This window comes from Heterodontus francisci, chromosome 26 (assembly GCF_036365525.1).
Source record: "Heterodontus francisci isolate sHetFra1 chromosome 26, sHetFra1.hap1, whole genome shotgun sequence".
In the NCBI taxonomy this organism is placed as follows: domain Eukaryota; kingdom Metazoa; phylum Chordata; class Chondrichthyes; order Heterodontiformes; family Heterodontidae; genus Heterodontus; species Heterodontus francisci.
This window is the reverse complement of record NC_090396.1, coordinates 48,776,832-48,797,047: the sequence shown is the minus strand read 5'-3', so window position 1 is coordinate 48,797,047 and position 20,216 is coordinate 48,776,832. Positions and strand designations below refer to the sequence as shown.

The 20,216-nt window shown below is 42.3% G+C and overlaps 1 protein-coding gene across 1 annotated transcript in view; it reads left to right on the top strand.

Moving 5' to 3' along the window:
- The window catches only part of LOC137384323 (protein sidekick-2-like), a 506,965-nt gene that overhangs the window by 337,369 nt on the left and 149,380 nt on the right, over positions 1-20,216 (top strand). Inside the window, exons 33-35 of the mRNA XM_068058191.1 lie at positions 5,068-5,169; positions 7,656-7,771; positions 15,354-15,540. Coding sequence (XP_067914292.1) covers positions 5,068-5,169; positions 7,656-7,771; positions 15,354-15,540 — 405 coding nt within the window. The remainder of the gene's footprint in view (positions 1-5,067; positions 5,170-7,655; positions 7,772-15,353; positions 15,541-20,216) is intronic.

The following is a 20,216-nucleotide window of genomic DNA, read 5'->3' as shown; positions in this document are numbered from 1 at the left end:
TCTCGTCCTCTGATGAGGAAGGTTTGGAGGGGCTTGAGACCAGGCACACAATGGCAGTGCATCCAAGGGCCCGCAGTCAACAGGCATTGACTTGTGTGCCAGTGAGACATGCGAATCACTCATATGGGCACAGTTTTCCTGAGCCTTCCTTAAACACCCATGTAAATGATTCAGTCTTCTCCTTCATCTATCCTTGGTCGCCTTTCCTTGAATGCCCTTACCATCTCGGTGGGCCCATTATTACACCAAGGTACACATTCTCCATTGCCCTCATGCAGTCCAGACCCTCTTTCTGACCTCATTCTCCAGAGCTCACCAGCTGGTAATGGCCCAGTACTGCAGATCTGAGCACTCGAAATGTTAACTGAGGCAAAACATGAACTTTCATTTGACACATTAAACCAAATCTTTGACATTCCACAATAAACTTTCACCCAGTCAGACCCAAGTGCAACTAGGTTGATTTATGTGAACGCTTGCAGGTTCTCTTACGTTGTGCTGTTCTGGCACATGCTGCTGAAGTGGAGGCAGGCTGCTTGCCTTTTTGTCCACGGTGTTGTCCTCCGGGTGCCTGAGGCCTAGAGGGCCCCAGTACGTGGAAGGCCACCTATATCTATGCAGGAGCCAACTGTGTCATCACAGCTTCATGAAGTACTGGTGTCAGCATCAAAGGGCCAAGGAACCGCCGTCTATGCCAGGAGCACCCTGAGAAGGTGTTTCAGGCAGCTGCTCCTCCACCCTTTCAAGGTCTACCTGTCCTTCCCTGCCCACCTGAATTGCTTGAACACCTGGCGAGGGTTCCAGGCATCTTGAGTCCATCTCACACATTCATTGCTCCACAGAACCTATGGATGAGGCAATGGTATAATGATGAGCAGGGACCTACCCATCCATTGGGTGGGTTGCTTGCTGTGGCTCTCCATGAGGTTTACCACTTTCTCAATGGATGAGGCTGTGTGCTCACATGCCAGAGACATGGCACCACTTATTGTGCATGGGTGGAAACAGCCTCTGAGAACTCTGACAGATATCCACACATTTCTCACTGCTGCTCCAGCATCTACCACATTGCTAAGTATCACTGAGCCCTTCCTCAGTGCTCTGATGGGGAGTAGCCACAGCATTCACTGCCTCCATTAGCTCCTCGCGCACATCTGTGCCGTACACACCAGCTGGTGCCATCCTTTCGAACTGTGTGCCAATGCCCACCGACGTGAGAGTATCTGTGCTGGTGGAGGGTGTGTTCAAATTATGTGACACAGTCACCTCAGATAATGGCTTCTCCTCTGAGGTCTCATGCAGTTCCACAGCCATTGTTAGTCCCTCATCTGCTATTTGACCTGCGGGAGAGACAAGAGTGATGTGATGGTGCTGCGCTTTCCACCGATTCCTTCTGCCTGTCCTTCATCTGGAGTTCCTTGTGTTCATCAATTGCCACAGGTGCACCTTAGTTCCTGCTCGTCAGATGATTTGATGGTTGCTTCCATGAAGTTACTCACTCTCTATGGGCTCCACCCTCACCTCACCATCAGCAACCGGCTGCCCTGTGACAATGCCTCCAAGGAGCAAAGCCACCTCCTCCATCAGCAGCAGTACAGCAAGCAACAGCAATCTGTCTCCAGTTCTTCTCTGCTCCCTGGCATTGTGAGATCACTTCTCCTGCAAATACACAGTGCCGCTCTTCTCTCATTTCCCAGCTGTGCTCACCATGCTGTGGCAGTTTCAATGTCAAGCACTACGCCACTTGGAGGCCTGCTGCAAGTGGCAATTCAGTATTGACAATGCAGCGATCAAATGTGACCGACCGGGGTCTCCACTGTGATCAACTCTGACTGACCGGGGCCTCTGCTGTGATCAACTGTGACTGACAGGGGCCTGCACCGTGATCAACTGTGACTGACTGGGGTCTCCACTGTGATCAACTCTGACCAACCAGGGTCTCCACTGTGATCAACTCTGACTGACTGGGGTCTCCACTGTGATCAACTCTGACCAATTGGGGCCTGCACTGTGATCAACTGTGACTGACCGGGGCCTCTGCTGTGATCAACTCTGACCGACTGGGGTCTCCACTGTGATCAACTCTGACCAATTGGGGCCTGCACTGTGATCAACTCTGACTGACTGGGACCTCTGCTGTGATCAACTCTGACCGACCGGGGCCTGTGCTGTGATCAACTCTGACCGACCGGGGTCTGCGCTGTGATCAACTCTGACTGGGGCCTGTGCTGTGATCAACTCTGACCGACTGGGGCCTCCACTGTGATCAACTCTGACCAATTGGGGCCTGCACTGTGATCAACTCTGACTGACTGGGACCTCTGCTGTGATCAACTCTGACCGACCGGGGCCTGTGCTGTGATCAACTCTGACCGACCGGGGCCTGTGCTGTGATCAACTCTGACCGACCGGGGCCTGCGCTGTGATCAACTCTGACCAACCGGGGCCTCTGCAGTGATCAACTCTGACCGAACGGGGCCTCCGCAGTGATCAACTCTGACCGACCAGGGCTTCCACTGTGACACTACCACATATTTCACGCTGAATAGTGGTGCCTGGTCATGCCTGGCATGTGTTGGCAACCCCTTTTCACATTTCATTGGCACCTTTTGTTACATGCAGAGCTGCACACTTGGTATTATGATTGCCACTCACCTTGCCAGACTGCACCAGGTCATTGAATTGCTTCCGGGACTGCAGTCATGTTCGTGCAACCACTCCGCAGCTGCTAACTTCCTCTGTGACCTCTAGCCATGCCTTCTTGGTGAGGCTTGCTGGCCTCCTCCTCCCATTGACTGGAAAGAACACCTCTCTCCGTGTCTTTGCTGCCTGGAGGAGCACCTCCAGGGAGGCATCACTAACCATGGGAGCTACCCTCCCTCAACTGCAGCCATTCCTTGAAAGCAACCCTTGTTTAGCCTCCCTTCCAGTTACCCATATGTGTGATGCGTTTGTTCCCAGTGCTGCTGTCCCTTTAAATATGGCGCCTGCATTTCAGCTGCCAGGAGTTCCTCCCACCTGTTATTGGCCAGCTCCCACACCTGCCAACCGTTAATTGGATGCTGACCACAAAATCTAGTCTCGTGTTCCACCGTCCGACCACGCAGCCATGCAACCCGATTTATACCTCAACGTCAGGACTTCCTTCTGGTAAAATGCAGCCCAATGTGTCATGGCCCCACTAGGGGGACCTCACATCCAGATATGATTCTTAGGCAGTCAGGATGGTGTCAACAATTTATGAGTACTGGAACTGTGGGGGCATAAGTCCACAACATGAGCAAATCTGAGATCATCTGCCAGTCGGTGCCAGCAAGGGCCAGGAAATAAGTGCATGATTTCAAGACAGCAGACTTCAATGGATTGAGGAGTGGATTAAAAGAAATTAAATGAAGGCATCTGTCAAGGAAAAATGTAAAACTTTTAAAGCTGCAACATTAAATACACAATACATGTAGAAAGCAGAGAAATCAGTGCAAGCTAAATGAGCAATTTCCAAAATTGCTGAGTAGGAAAATCAACACAGAGGTAACAAAAACAAACATACTACATAAAACCATCAGAGATAAAGGACAGGGTGAACTTTGGAAGGATCCTAAGAAAATATCAAAATGGGTTGCAGAAAGGCCACCAGAGAGAAATATAGCAGGGCACGTTAAAGGCCATAAAACCTTTTTTTCAGGATCATATTAGTGCAAGAATGGTTCAAGAGGAAGTTATTTTTTTAAAAGATTAACAGTGCAATCGTTGAAGATGAGGGAAAAATTGTTGAATTACTTGTTTGTTATTTTCTATAAGTGTTCACCAGGGATGAAAATATTGGTTTGCTCCCCAATTATTCTGCTCCAACAAGCATCATAGAATATTTTGAAGTGAACAAGGAGAAGGTGTTTTAAAAATAAAAGAAAGGAAGACTTGCATTTATGTAGTGGCTTATCATGTGCTTCAAATGTACCAAAGTGCTTCAGGAAGACACCATTAATCACCTTTTGCCATGACTTGTTTTGTTGGCAAATGCAGCAGTTTCTGCACAGCAAGATCCTTCAAATAGCAGGATGAATAACTGGTTAATTTGTTTCCTCTCATGATGTTGGTTAAGGAAGCAGTCTTATTCAGCATAACTATATAATTCCTTGTCCCGCTCTGAATAGTATCAGGAGACCTTTAACATCTGTTTAAATCACATGAGCAGGCATCTTGGTGTCTAATCTCATCCAAAAAGTGGCACCAGAGTGTCTGTCTAAATTGCACTTTCTGACTTAGAGGTCAGTGCTACCAACTGAGGCAAACAGTTTGCTGACAAATTAAAAGATCATCATCATTAGGTGGCAAATAATCTAGGATGCTAAAGAAGACCAGGGCAATAATTTGCAGAGAACTACCAAAAAAAATGTAACATTCACTGGGTACTGGAACGGTTACTGCAAGTTTGAAAGACCGCAAACACAGTGCCTTTATTGAAAAAGAAGAATAAATTTGACACAGATTATGTCAGTGCTCATAAAATAAAGTTATCCTGAGGATTAGATTGGGGGAGCATCTGGGTAGCTTCATAATAACAGTCACCGTGGATTTGGGAGAAAAAGGCCCTGCTTGAAAACCAAACCTTCTCAGCTTTGACTTTACTGTAATATAGTTTATTTGGATTTCCAAAGGGCCTTTTTACAAAATCCCACAGGAAATACCAGTAATAAGCTTAAATCATGCGAAACCTTGGTAGAAAATGGGCCTTGCTAAGAATGAGATTTTTAAGAAAGAAACAAAGCACTCATGAGATGCGTAATGCCAGACTGGTGAGGGGTGGATGGGATTTGGGCAGGTGGGGGATGGTCGGGTGGGGTGGTGGTTGCTAAGTGGAGTCCCCTGCCCAGACCTAGATTCAAAAACAAGTTGTTAGCTACATTGCATCACGAGTGTATTTAATCAGCAGTGGTTTGTTTTTCCCCTCTAATGTTAGTTAGGAAAAATGCAGGGTAACATTTTTAATTAGAAGGGTGTTTGAACATTAAAAATGTTCTTGACGTCTCATCATTTATGTCAGTTGACTTTCTCTCTGAATCTGCACAGATCTGAACAAACACAGGCGCTATGAAATCAGAATGAGCATCTACAATGCAGTGGGGGAGGGGCCAACCAGCCCACCACAAGAGGTGTTCGTAGGTGAAGCAGGTATGCCGAATAGTATTAATGTAGGGGATGGGAGTGCGGGGGAAGACATGGAGAGATTTTAAAAGCTGGTAAAATTTCTTTTGGAGACACAATGGTGTGCTCTGCATCAAGCTCATGTTTGTATCTGGGTATAAACCTGGTTGTTACACATCTCATTTAGCCTGAATAGTTGCCAGAACAATCTCATTGTTTTAATATTTTGACTCCTGGCAAATAGACACAATAATCTGTAGCTGCCAAGTTTCTAATCAAGGGCAAAATCTTATTGCATGGAAACTGGAAGCATTTGAAAGTACAACACAGACTGACCCATGACTCACTTTTGCCTCAGAACCACTCTGAGCAATTTGTAACAATCTAGCGCTATGGCCTGCAAAACTGCATTTTGAAATAAATACATTTTTTTAAATGGCAGAATTATTAAGAGTCAGATTTAAAAACTAATGTTCACATTAAAGGATCTATACTTTTAACTGTAATCAGAACATTCCTCCTGATGGTATTGTGTGCTTTTAATCTGTTATATTTTTATAATTGTGAAGTTACTCCCCTGATCAATTCATACCCATCTCTTTCGACCCTAGCTCTAATTGAACAGGTGTAACAGATTTTATAGAATGGCTAACGTCCTGGATTTTGTGGGAGAAATAGCTGTGAAGGCTATCAGCGCTCACCGTTAACATGAAATTCATTGGTTGAAGAGACATGCTGTTGCTTGTCCGGTTCACACAGGTCCCGGATCCCCTGTAGAGAGTGTCGTGCTGAAATGAATTTCTAATTATCATATGTTGCCGTGCAAAAGCCCACTAAAAGACTAAGGGCAGCAATAAGTTTAATCAACAGTTAGCACTGCTCGTTCACTGCTGACCACAAAATCCAGGCCATTATGTCCGTTACTGTGCTGTGCACTGTTTAAGAAACAGGACAAAGAGCACACAGATGGGTTGTCCTCAATCTGTACACTATTAATTGTATATTTGAACTTTTAAATTGTTGTTTAATTTAACTTTACTATTTCTATCACCAACTGGAGTAAATTATTGAAGACTCCTCCATCGATGATTCTTCTGGAAGAATAATATGATTCACCCCACCCCTATTTGATATATATTTTCTCCTATTTTTAGTGAACTTGTGCCACATAATATTTCCCAACTAAGAGGGCAACAGATGACCTTTAGTCAAATCTCTATGGGATTCCTCTTGAAATGACCACTAACAACTGCATAAAAATGACCCAGGCTGAATCCGTCTCCTGTATAGTGGAGAACCTTATCTTCATTCAACATTTACTTTGGGCAATAATTTTGTAATAATTTGCCCAAAGTTGGGAACTTGAGAGTTGCAAGTGCTTACCTGTGATATAGCCAATATATTGCACAATGATCAGAATAAAATATTTTCCGTTGTTTTAACTGGGATATTTTTGTAAAATAAACAGTTAAATGGGCTGACATAAAACAAAAGTTTGGATTTGTGTAGCATCTTTACCATGGCAAATTATACCATGACACTTCACAGTTTTGTGTTTGACCCAAGCAGTATGAGAAGTTATTTAAATTTGGGGACGTGATTGAGGGGACTGTTAGAGGTAAGTTTCAAGAGGGCTTTTGGAGGCACAGAATAGGGAGAAAAGAACAAACAGTCCATCAGAGTTATAAAGAGCAAAGAATGCAAGCAGAAATGGAAGCATGGGAGGAGCAAGGCCATGGAATGATTAATGACTTTGAAGTTAAGGGACAAGTCAGTGAAGGTTAGGGGTAGTGGATGAGTGAGTCTTAGTACAGGATAGGATATGGAGAACAGAGTTCTGAATGAGTTGGAGTTTAGATTGGGTTAAGCTCAGGAGACTGGCAAGGAAGCTATTGAAAAAGTGAAGGCTAGAAGTGACAAAAGCATGAATGAGGATCTCAGCAGGAAGGGTGTCAGGTAGAGACAGGGATGGGTGATATTTTGGATTGAAGGTAGATGCTCTTGGTGATTGACCAAAGGTGAGTTTTGAAGGTAATCCCAGGGTTTAGCAAGGCAAGTTTGCACCCTGTTAACTTGAACTTGAGTTGGCATCTAGGAATTGGATTGGAATGAGTTAGGATGCAGAGCTTCTGATAGGTGTTGAACAGGATAGCTTCAGCCTTGGCATTGTTGAGCGACAAAATGTTCATAGTTCAATCAGCAACAGTCATGGAATCAAGGGTGATGATGGAGAAGTAGAGCTAAGCGTGGATGGAACAGAAGAAATTAGTTACCTTTTTGTAAGAGCTGGCACAAGTATGATGGGCTGAATGGCCACTTGTGCTGTAAGATTCCAGGTCAAACCTAAGTAGAGGAGGTAATATTTAGATTTGTTTATTTTCTGTATTACATTTCTACCTCAATAATGTGGGAAGTTAAGGCATTTTAAATTATATGTACCCTCCTTTTTTCATCTGCATTACAGCACTGCAGTTTTATTCTTGTTCTTAACAGCTTCCACTTCTTTCATTTAGTTCCCACTGCACCAGCTCAAAATGTGCAGGTGCAGGGCTCAACAGCGACACAGCTGGATCTGACCTGGGAGCCTCCTCCACCTGAAGCACAGAATGGAGACATGCAGGGATATAAGGTACAGTCAATTCATGGAAAGAGAAAGGAACTCAAATAATTGTATAAGGACAATAGCAATATACAAGCACTTGTATAGATGGAATTGTACAATGCATTGAATGAAAACTAAATGGGCTGAGCAATCTGTTGCCTTTGCACAAAGACTTATACAGACAAATTAGTTTAATACCATTACACAGGACAGCGATACATATAGAATAGTATGTTAGTTTACACATAAAGCTGTAAAGGAACATTTGAATTTACATAGAGCCCCTTAAATCTTCAGAATGTCCCCAAGTGCCTTGCTGTCAACAGATTAGTTTTGAAGTACATTCATTATTGTTATTTAGGCTGAACATTTTAGGATGTACAAACTGAACAGTGCATCATATGATATAGTCTGGATGTGATTTCTCATTTGTGCAAAGTTTCTTCTGGTTAATTTTTTTTTTATTCATTCCTGGAATGTGAGTGTCCCTGGCAAGGCCAGCATTTGCTGCCATCCCTAGTTGGCCTTGAGAAAGTGGTGGTGATTTGCCTTGAACCGCTGCAATCCATGTGGTATAGGTGCATCCACAGTGCTGTTAGGAGGGAGTTCTACCACAAAAGCATCACAGTTTAGCACAATCCTGTCTTCAACTGATTTTCACACAGTGGCCCCTAAATAGTGACGAAGAACTTTTTTTTCCCCTTCCCTAACCGAAGAGCACTGAGGCCAATTACAGTGCCACTGTCATTAGCCAAATTAATTCAGCAGAGGCTGGCAATCAAAACTGGGACCTCAGGAACTTTATGGCTCAGCTATTCACTGGGTAATTTTACTATTTACATCTAGGTAGCCTAGGAAAAAATACACCTTAAAATGTGTACATTTAAGGGCGGTAGGCAAGAGTTCTGTATATCGAACATTAATAAAAGTCAGAAAATTTGTAATTTCTTCATTTTTTCAGAAATAGAATCATATAATCAAATTAAACAGCTTCTCACAGTCCTCATCCTTCATAATCTCTGAAGGAGAAATACACGGATGGTGGAATTGTAGAATTAATACAGTAAACCAAAGATAACTCGTGAGATGTTTGAAGACACTGCTTCTTTTACAAGTATGAAAGGCTCATGACCATTATTGAATTATGTCAGAATGATGTGTTCATGGTGTGTTTTCCTCTGGTTTGTTACAATATGTCTGCAGCATTCTGTTTAATAGATGCTAAACATGGCATATTCAGACTTCTTGACCTGGATTTTCACATATATGGGAAGTAGAGAATTATTGTTGGGAATCCTTCTGCTCCCCTTCCCCAATACGCACAAATTCATGATTGCAGGATTACTATATTCAGAATATAACTCAAAACACAAAGAAGAACAAAGAAAATTACAGCACAGGAACAGGCCCTTCGGCCCTCCAAGCCTGCGCCGATCCAGATCCTCTATCTAAACCTGTCGCCTATTTTCTAAGGGTCTGTATCTCTTTGCTTCCTGCCCATTCATGTATCTGTCTAGATACATCTTAAAAGACGCTATCGTGCCCGCGTCTACCACCTCCACTGGCAACGCGTTCCAGGCACCCACCACCCTCTGCGTAAAGAACTTTCCACGCATATCCCCCCTAAACTTTTCCCCTCTCACTTTGAACTCGTGATCCCTAGTAATTGAATCCCCCACTCTGGGAAAAAGCTTCTTGCTATCCACCCTGTCTATACCTGTCATGATTTTGTACACCTCAATCAGGTCCCCCCTCAACCTCCGTCTTTCTAATGAAAATAATTCTAATCTACTCAACCTCTCTTCATAGCTAGCGCCCTCCATACCAGGCAACATCCTGGTGAACCTCCTCTGCACCCTCTCCAAAGCATCTACATCCTTTTGGTAATGCGGCGACCAGAACTGCACGCAGTATTCCAAATGTGGCCGAACCAAAGTCTTATACAACTGTAACATGAATTGCCAACTCTTGTACTCAATACCCCGTCCGATGAAGGAAAGCATGCCGTATGCCTTCTTGACCACTCTATTGACCTGCGTTGCCACCTTCAGGGAACAATGGACCTGAACACCCAAATCTCTCTGTACATCAATTTTCCCCAGGACTTTTCCATTTATTGTATAGTTCACTCTTGAATTGGATCTTCCAAAATGCATCACCTCGCATTTGCCCGGATTGAACTCCATCTGCCATTTCTCTGCCCAACTCTCCAATCTATCTATATTCTGCTGTATTCTCTGACAGTCCCCTTCACTATCTGCTACTCCACCAATCTTAGTGTCGTCTGCAAACTTGCTAATCAGACCACCTATACTTTCCTCCAAATCATTTATGTATATCACAAACAACAGTGGTCCCAGCACGGATCCCTGTGGAACACCACTTGTCACACGTCTCCATTTTGAGAAACTCCGTTCCACTGCTACTCTCTGTCTCCTGTTGCCCAGCCAGTTCTTTATCCATCTAGCTAGTACACCCTGGACCCCATGCGACTTCACTTTCTCCATCAGCCTACCATGGGGAACCTTATCAAACGCCTTACTGAAGTCCATGTATATGACATCTACAGCCCTTCCCTCATCAATCAACTTTGTCACTTCCTCAAAGAATTCTATTAAGTTGGTAAGACATGACCTTCCCTGCACAAAACCATGTTGCCTATCACTGATGAGCCCATTTTCTTCCAAATGGGAATAGATCCTATCCCTCAGTATCTTCTCCAGCAGCTTCCCTACCACTGACGTCAGGCTCACTGGTCTATAATTACCTGGATTATCCCTGCTACCCTTCTTAAACAAGGGGACAACATTAGCAATTCTCCAGTCCTCCGGGACCTCACCCGTGTTTAAGGATGCTGCAAAGATATCTGTTAAGGCCCCAGCTATTTCCTCTCTCGCTTCCCTCAGTAACCTGGGATAGATCCCATCCGGACCTGGGGACTTGTCCACCTTAATACCTTTTAGAATACCCAACACTTCCTCCCTCCTTATGCCGACTTGACCTAGAGTAATCAAACATCTGTCCCTAACCTCAATATCCGTAATGTCCCTCTCCTCGGTGAATACCGATGCAAAGTACTCGTTTAGAATCTCACCCATTTTCTCTGACTCCACGCATAATTTTCCTCCTTTGTCCTTGAGTGGGCCAATCCTTTCTCTAGTTACCCTCTTGCTCCTTATATATGAATAAAAGGCTTTGGGATTTTCCTTAACACTGTTTGCTAAAGATATTTCATGACCCCTTTTAGCCCTCTTAATTCCTTGTTTCAGATTGGTCCTACATTCCAGATATTCTTCCAAAGCTTTGTCTTTCTTCAACTGCCTAGACCTTATGTATGCTTCCTTTTTCCTCTTAGCTAGTTTCACAATTTCACCTGTCATCCATGGTTCCCTAATCTTGCCATTTCTATCCCTCAAATGTATCAAAAAACAAAAGGAAGTTTATCTTATTAAATAGAAATGAATCTGCCATGTCATTCCTCACATATAAAACATAAAAATATATAACAAAGAAATAATTGGCTGAATTTCGGCGAGCTTCAAAAGCGGCACGGAGCCATCGCAATATTTTGCGCAGCAGCTCATTTACATATCCGGGGCGGACTGCCCACCCCTGGTGACGTCTGGCGCCACCGCGCAAGTGCCAGCACCACTTTTAATGGGCTTCAGGCCCTTCCGAGGCATTTGAATTTTTAAAGAGACAATTTAAAAAAAATTAAAATTACAATTTTATTCAAAGTTCCAATCCCCTCTCCCATCCCCCCCCCCATGACTAATCAGTTGATTAATTGCCCTCTTCCCCCAAAAAAACTTTTCTTCCAATCCCGAACTTCCCCCCCTGAACTTTGACCTTCAACCCCTTCCCATCATCCTCTCAACCAATAGCAAGAGTTTTCCCCACTCCCTTCCTTCCCACCCTGAAAATTTCACTCCTCCCCCATCCCCACCAGTGTGCTGCCTCAGATATCTGAACGCACGGGAGTTCCGGCAATCAGCCGGAATATCAGCGTGGGACAGCCATCATGAAGAGATATGTAATTATACATTACTTAAAATTTATTTAAATATTTAAATTAAGTGTCGTTGCTGAGCAGCGGGGGGGCTGCCACGAGGCCTTGCCGCCACCGGTAATATGGGGCAGGGTCTTCCCAGCATCAAGGCCCATGGCAGGCCTCTCCTAAAGGTATTTTCTGAGACCCCCTGCCATGACCCCTGACGTCGGGGGGCTGGTAAAATCCAGCCCAATATCTATTTTCACCCACTTTCAGGTGGGTAATAAATTTGTGCCACCCCTCCCCCATGGACTGCAGTTATAAAAATAGTAAATATGCACATGTAACACGTTCAGGTGAGCATCTCTGTAAACATGTTAAATATAAGTTTGTCATTTAAGTAATTTACAGTTCCAAAAATACATATGAGCATCTCCACTTTGGAGATGGTGCAGAGCAGCTTTATCTGATTGACACCAGGAATGAGGAGCTTCAGTTACCTGGACAGACTAGAAAAACTGGGATTGTTCTCCTGAGTGCAGAGAAAGTTAAGACGAAATTTAATGGAGGTGTTCACAGTTATGAAGGGCTTTGACAGGGTAAATAAGCAGAAACTGTTTCCACCTGGTGGGTGAATCAGTAGCCAAAGGGAAGAGATTTAAGATAATTGCCAAATGAACCAGCAAGTGTTATGATCTGGAACACCCTGCCTGATAGGATGGTGGAAGGAGATTCAACTGCAACTTTCAAAAGGGAACTGGATATACACTTGACAAATGGAAAAAAAATTGCAGGGTTGTGGGGAGACAGCTAGAGAGAGGGACTAATTAGACAACTCTTTTAAAGAACTCCCACAGGCATGTTGGGCTGAATGACCTCCTTCTGTGATTCTATGATCTCATCTACTTTCTGTCCTTATAATTTGAACAAACGAGCATGGAAAACATACACAATATGTGACATTACATATAAATAGAATATAGTAACGTGTCTTGGAATACTACTCAAGGTATGTCAAAACAATTGACTCTTTTGCCAGGATCAAAATACTATACCAAATAGTTCAATATATTATTCTGCTGCTCAGATGCACCTGGTGTGTTGCTTTAAGACTACAAATTATAATTGCTGTGTCTTGCTCAGATCAATTAGCAACAGATTGACTATCTTTTTTTATTGTACTGCTTTTAAATGTGACAGAGAAATGTGTGTATGTAACAGTTGGTACCTGAAGTGTAGCAGACACAGACGTGTATGGTGTAGATATAAAATATAAAAATTGGAAGCACCATGTCATTATCTAACCATATATAATGTGTAACATCACCCCTGCTACTCCTGCCTCAGCCCATCTGTTACTGAAACTCCCATGCATGCCTTTGCCACTTCCTTTCTTGACTGAGTTCAAATATGTGCACATTAGATCAGTGCAAATCAATTTTATACATCCTTTTGATGAGGCCGAGCAAAAACATTTCTAACTCTGTATTGGGTTTTGATCTTTGTCCAGACTATGATTACATTATAGATTGAGACAGTTCATTCCCAATTTGCATCAGGTGAAATCTTGAAGCTAGGATGCACTGGCTTTAATCTGTCTCCAATAATCAAGTATGGACCACTCAGCTTTATGCCCAATTTTGAAAAACAGTGCAATATTTAAAACTCCCTAATTCAAAATGCTTGTCGATTAATGTGAGGTAATTTTATCTGTCTTCTCCTTTAAATAGGACATAATGTGTGCTTATTAACTTTTTATTGTGGTTCACAAGAACGGAAAATAACTATGAACAAAGAACACTATTTGGCCCAGCCTAGCAGCCATCCAGAAAAAAACTTAGTTTCCTCCTTCATAGTAATCAATTATTCCTGACATACTTCCATGATTGTCTTCACTATATCAACCAGAAATACATTCCGTGTATTCATTACTCTTTATGTGAAAAAAAAAATTGCCTGGTTATTGAAGAATTGCCTTTCGTTACTTTAAAGGGGTACTGCCTTGTCTTACTGTCATAATTTAGATAAAAGTGACAAAGCCATGAAGTAGTGTTCTATAAGTTACTTCTTCTATACCATTTTTATCTTATAGGCTCCCGCTTGGTCCCTTTTTGGTCAATTCCTTTCAAGATGCTCCATTCTTTCTTCACAAGATAACTAACAATAGGGATCATACAAACATACATACGAATGAGAAGCAGGAGTAGGCCACTCGGCCCCTCGAGCCTGCTCCGCCATTCAATAAGATCATGGCTGATCTGATTGTAACCTCGACTCCACATTCCCGCCAACCCCCGATTCCTTTTCACCCTCCCCGTGCTTATCAAGAATCTATCTACCTCTGCCTTAAAAATATTCAAAGACTCTGCTTCCACTGCCTTTTGAGGAAGAGAGTTCCAAAGACTCATGACCCTCAGAGAAAAAATTTCTCCTCATCTCTGTCTTAAATGGACAGCCCCTTATTTATAAACAGTAACCCCTACTTCTAGATTCTCCCACAAGGGGAAACATCCTTTCCACATCCACCCTGTCAAGACCCCTCAGGATCTTATATGTTTCAATCAAGTCCAGCAAATTCCAGCAGATACAAGCCTAGCCTGTCCAACCTTTCCTCGTAAGACAACCCACCCTTTCCAGGTATTTGTCTACTAAACCTTCTCTGAGCTGCTTCCAATGCACTTACATCCTTCCCTAAATAAGGAGACCAATCCTCATGGCTCTTACACTAGATGTGCTCATTACAACTTTATTATGATTTCCTCTCCCATGTACTCTGCTAATTTGGCTCAATAGTTTAGTATCCTATTGGCTTTCATTATTGCTGCTGTGACTGACATGTTAAGTGCTGAGTCTTCCTTGAACATGGTTTTCCCATCTACTGGCCTGGATGAATTTGTCAAGTTTTTGTTGTGTGCGACATTGAGGCTTCCTGGCCCCTAGCCTTACTGAATCTGGCACATTTATCGTGGATGGGCCACCACCTGGGCAAGACCCATGGATCAGGAGTCAGTAGCACTAATTCCACATAAAAACAGCTATAGAATGTTTTAATATTTAATTAGTTACATCCAATTAGGCTAATATTCATTATACACATTGATATGCTCGATTGTAAAAATCAGGCGACAATGGGCAACTGCTGTTACTGATCAATACAACTAAATACAATCAATACAACAGTGCAGAAGGTGTTAGTTTAGGCAGGCATCAAGATCGGCGCAGGCTTGGAGGGCCGAATGGCCTGTTCCTGTGCTGTACTGTTCTTTGTTCTTTGTTCTTGTTCTAAACTTCATTGATCACGGTAGTTATAATAAGATAGTATCCTGTAGATTGTGGTTTTGGACAAAAGGTTTTTTGCTCACTAAATGAATGACCATTACAATTGGTGACCACTGTATCTGGATTTAACGGTGCAAGCCTAATGCTGGAAATAACAAGAAAATATAGCCCAGGTTGGCAGGCTCGACATCTTTTGAAGCTTTTTCTGTTGCATCTATGGTGCATAGGATACTTATGTTCAAATGTGTGATTTTCATATGAATAGTTGAGGGTAAAGTTGTTGGAGACAGGTCCTTTGCAGTATTTTGCGGAGTTCAAAGATAATGACTTTTCTTTTAGATTTACTACTGGGAGTTCCAGCAGCAGAATGAGACAGAAAAATTGAAGACTCTCTTCCTCCCTGAAACTAATGTGAAATTGAAGAACCTAACAGGATACACTACCTACCTGATCAGTGTTAGCGCATTTAATGCTGCTGGTGATGGTCCTAGAAGTACCCCTATCAGGAGTCGGACACAACAAGCAGGTGAGAGCAACACAATAATTCTGAGGAAATCCAACCATTGAATAGGACTGTCATTAAGAGAAAAAATGTTTAAATTTGTATAGTTTGATATTTTTTACAAGGATCAGCTGAAGGTCACTGCCTTATCAGTGTTGGTTAATTGATGGGGAATCAGATTGTTCAAACCATGCCTGTAGTATCATGCTGCAGTTTTAAGATGGTCTGTAAGGTTTATAATTGGACCTGTATTGTTTCTTTTTTCAAATTTTATAGCCATCATAAGCTCTATTTTTGCATTTCCTTTATCGCTGATGTCTTTTTTGTTAACAATAGAAGTTCACCACACAGAGGAAGGCCATTCAGTCTTTCATACTCGTACCACCTCTTTAGGAATGCAATCCAGAAGTAATCTGACTGCCTGCTTTCATATCTACGAACCTTTTTCTGCTTAAATATTTATCCAGTTTTTTCCTTCAAGAGATGTAGTGGTCTCTGCCTCAGTGACTCCATGTGCATGTTCCAACATCCCTCTGTGTAAAGAAAGTTCTCCTCATGTTGCTTCTCACTCTCTTTGTGCGAATTTTAAATTGATGACTGCTCATCACCACTCACCAACAGAGCAAATAGAATGAATATCGAAAGACTATCAAAACTTTTCATCATGTTAAAAACCCCTATTAGCTCTTCTTTTAGCTTTCTGCACTCAAGTGGAAATAGTCCCAGTATCTGAAGTCCCTCCTGACAGCTATTGTTCCCCCTCTCAGGTATTATCATGGTGGATCTAGGCTGAATGCTCTCCACGACGACTACTTCGATGCAACAAAGCAAAGAATATTTTTTTGATCTGGGTGAAATGCTTCTGAAAATCTTACTTCATCTCACAGTTTAAAGAGATAAAAACAGAATATGCTGGATATACTCATCAGGTCAGGCAGCATCGATGGAGAGAGAAACAGCTTTAACAATTCAGGTGAGATGACCTTTCATCAGAACTCAGTTTTGATGAGTTCAGAGTTCTGATGAAAGGTCATCAAGCTGATACATTAATGTTGTTTCTCGCTCCACAGATGCTGCCTCACTTGCTGAGTATTTTCAGCATTTTCTATTATTATTTCAGATTTCCAGCATCTGCAAAATTTTGCTTTCGTATTACAGTTTCCAGAAAGTTGTGTTATACAAATCCCATTAAGACACAAATAGTACATGTACACTGGACCAACATTTAAGTTCAAAGACACCTTTACACAAAACAAATATAGTTACCGTTAAACAATTGAAACCGATTAATTAGAGCAGAAAGCTGGAAATGTAATTATCCTATTTAAATCCCACATTTAAACAAGATGATTTGAGCTTTTTAATATTGGTTGGTACTGAAGCAAAAACCCCTTTACAACAGTATTCCCGTTAGCCATATCCTTCTTAGTTATTCTCGCTGAAATGACTTGCTGCTTGTGCTGAATTTGCTGATGCAAATGGTATGAAATTGTAGGTGTCTTGCTTAGATTTTTTCTTTAACCTTTCTTCATTAAAACAATGTGTTTAAATTTTCTGGATACCATTCAACGCTTTACTCATTTATTGAGAAATATGTAAAAACTGTAATTGCTTTCCTTGTGTTGAGTGGAGTGTTACAGACCAGGAAGCCCCAAGATTCAATCCCTGACCTGCATTAAGTTAACTGATCTTAGCTAATTGAGGGAAAGGAAATATCAGCTGGGGTCCCTGAACTGATTGCTAGCCAACAATACTAAATGCCAAGTTCACATTTACAGCCGTCAGGTGAGGATTTGATCGGGCTTGGCTGTGATACCCAGCCCCCTCTTACTCTCCCAGCCTGCCAATACTGCCCCTGGAGGACACATGAAACACAGACACCCATGTGAAACATTGGACAGCTGCCAGCATCTATAGGACTGTACCCAAATTAGCACTTACAGCAAAGGAAAAACTTCTCAAAAAATGACAATAAACAACTCCTAAGCCTATGCATATAATCTCAAAAACTTCTGCTTTGCAAGTCAGGAATCATGCAATCAAAAGTTGCAAAAATAGCAACAATGGAAATCTGTAAACAGCTGGAGCTTTTAAATTATAGAGAGTTTAGTGATTTAACTGTGCAATCTTCTTGGAAAAGTGAGAGTTCTTGGAATCTGAACTAAAATAACACCATATTAGGTTTAATCTTGGTGCTGTTTTAGTTTGGATTTCAGGAAACCAGCACTGATGCAGACTTCCTTATCCGGGTGGCCGACTCATGGAAATCTGATCTGCCACCAGGATAAGGGTGCCAGATTTAGCAATGTAAATTCAGCAGCTGGCTCATGGATGCTATTTTTTAAATTTATTCACTCTTGGGATGTGAGTATCGGTGGCAAGACTAGCATTTATTGCCCATCCCTAATTGCCCTTGAGAACGTGGTGGTGAGCTGCTTTCTTGAACTGCTGCAGTCCATGTGGTGTGCATACGCCAACAGTGATGTCAGAGAAGCTGGATTTTGACCCAGCAACAGTGACAGAATGGTGATATAGTTCCAAGTCAGGATGGTGTGTGGCATGGAGGGGAACTTGCAGGTGGCAGTGTTTCCATGCATCTGCTGCCCTTGTCCTTCTAGAGGTTAGCGGTCTCAGGCTTGAAAGGTGCTGTCGAAGGAGCCTTGGTGAGTTGCTGCATTGCATCTTGTAGACGGTACACACTGCTACCACTGTGCGCGGTGGTGGAGGGTGTGAATGTTTAAGGTACTGGCTGGGACACCGATCCAGCGGGCTGCTTTGTCTTAGATGGTGTTGAGTTTCTTTGGTGCTGTTTTAGTTCAGATCCCATCATGGACTAAAAATAGCAACAGTATACAAGTTAAGATTATGTTAATGATGAGCAATGAAATCATCATCTTATCTAGCAGGTAATTAATGCTGCCCAGGATTGGCTGTCTGCTAAGCTTCTCAGACATGGCTTCACAAAGTTGCTGCCATTGTACAAACAGCTTTGGTTGCCTCAGACTTTTCCTTAGATACAGCAAACACCTGAAATGACTGACAAGTAAATGCATGTCTTTTTCAAGTACATTTTCCATATTTCAATGGCAGGACTACAGAGTATTGTACTGTCAAAGATGCTATCTTTCAGATGCAACGTTAAACCGAGGCCCCGCCTTCCCTCTCGGGTGGATGTAAAGATCCGATGGTACTGTTCAAAGAGGAGCAGGAAGTTCTCCTGGTGCCCTGGCCAATATTTATCTCTCAACCAGCATAATTCAAAACAGATTATCTAATCTTTATCTCACTGCTGATAGTGGGATCTTGCTGTGCACAAATTGGCTGCTGCATTTCCTGCACTTTGTTGGCTGTAAAATGCTTTGGGATGTTGAGATCCTGAAAGGTGCTGTATAAATGCAAGCCTTTCTTTTCTTTCTATAGTTTGGAATATGTGTCAATATGTATTAATTAGAGAGAAGGAAAATCTGAATTATCCAACGTTCAAATTAAACACACTAAATTTGGAACATTTGAGAAAACATTTCATTTGCATCCAAGCTCCCACAGCTCAGACACATTAGTTGATGATTTCACCCGCTTCCCAAATAAAATATTAGTATTTGAAGAAATATGAAAAATGGAATGAGAGTAAAAACAATGATCAAACTTTTTGCTCCTCCCTGCTGAAAAGTTCCAAAGAGTCTCTCTATTATATCACAGCAGGATGTTTGTGACTTGTGAACTGTTTTGCTCCTTTGTACCTTTATTTTCTTTTTGTAAACTGGCCTCTGGTAAAGATGCTTATCTGTTTGCAGCAGAATGTTGAAAGCAGGGATGGTTATAAGATGACTCTCAAACAGTGCTAACAATCTAACTAAACAAGAAAGCACACAGAGTTCAGGAGTGGCATGTACGTCATCAAAGGCTGTGTGTCATCAATCTTGCTGTTGGTATTCAGAGCACAATTTTGAAACTAATTTGGAATAATTCAAGTTGCAGTGAAAGCAATGGCACCTACATGAAATAAAAACAGAAAGTGCTGGAAATACTCAGTGGGTCTGGCAGCATCTGTGGAGAGAGAAACAGAGTTAACATTTCAGGTCTGTGACCTTTTATCAGAATTACATGATGTTATTTGCAGCTGCTATCATCCAATCACCCAGGCAGGGACAGCGAGGTCAATTCTAGCTAATGAGGTCCTGGCTGAGGAATGTTACCTTCGTCTTTACAAATAGACCTTTAGGGCAATAAAGTTTTAATTATACGCTACTGGTCAACCAAAATATCTTGCAGTTGTAACAGGTAAACCATTCTAATCCCTCTTTAACTGTTAAAGCCTGAAGTCATAGTCCAGGCTCAGCATTGGAAATTGGTACATCTAGGTCCATGGTCACCTTATTTGTACTGTGATGAGGCTATGTGAACTCAGAGATCTCTCCATCTCACACCCACACAGTGCTCATGCTCCCACCAACCAGTTTTTTTTCCTATCAGTTCACCGGTCCAGCACCCACACATGATAAATAAAAGAGACAAGTGCACATAAACACACATGTATAGATGTCCAATCTTTTGGCAGAACATGATAAGACCGATTTACATGTGACCTGTTTCATCAGACGGGGATCTGTCGCCCATTGGATGGAAGAGATTGAGAGATCTCAGCCATTTTCATGGTGGAGCCTCATTAGCATTCTATTGGCAATTTTTTCTCATGCCTT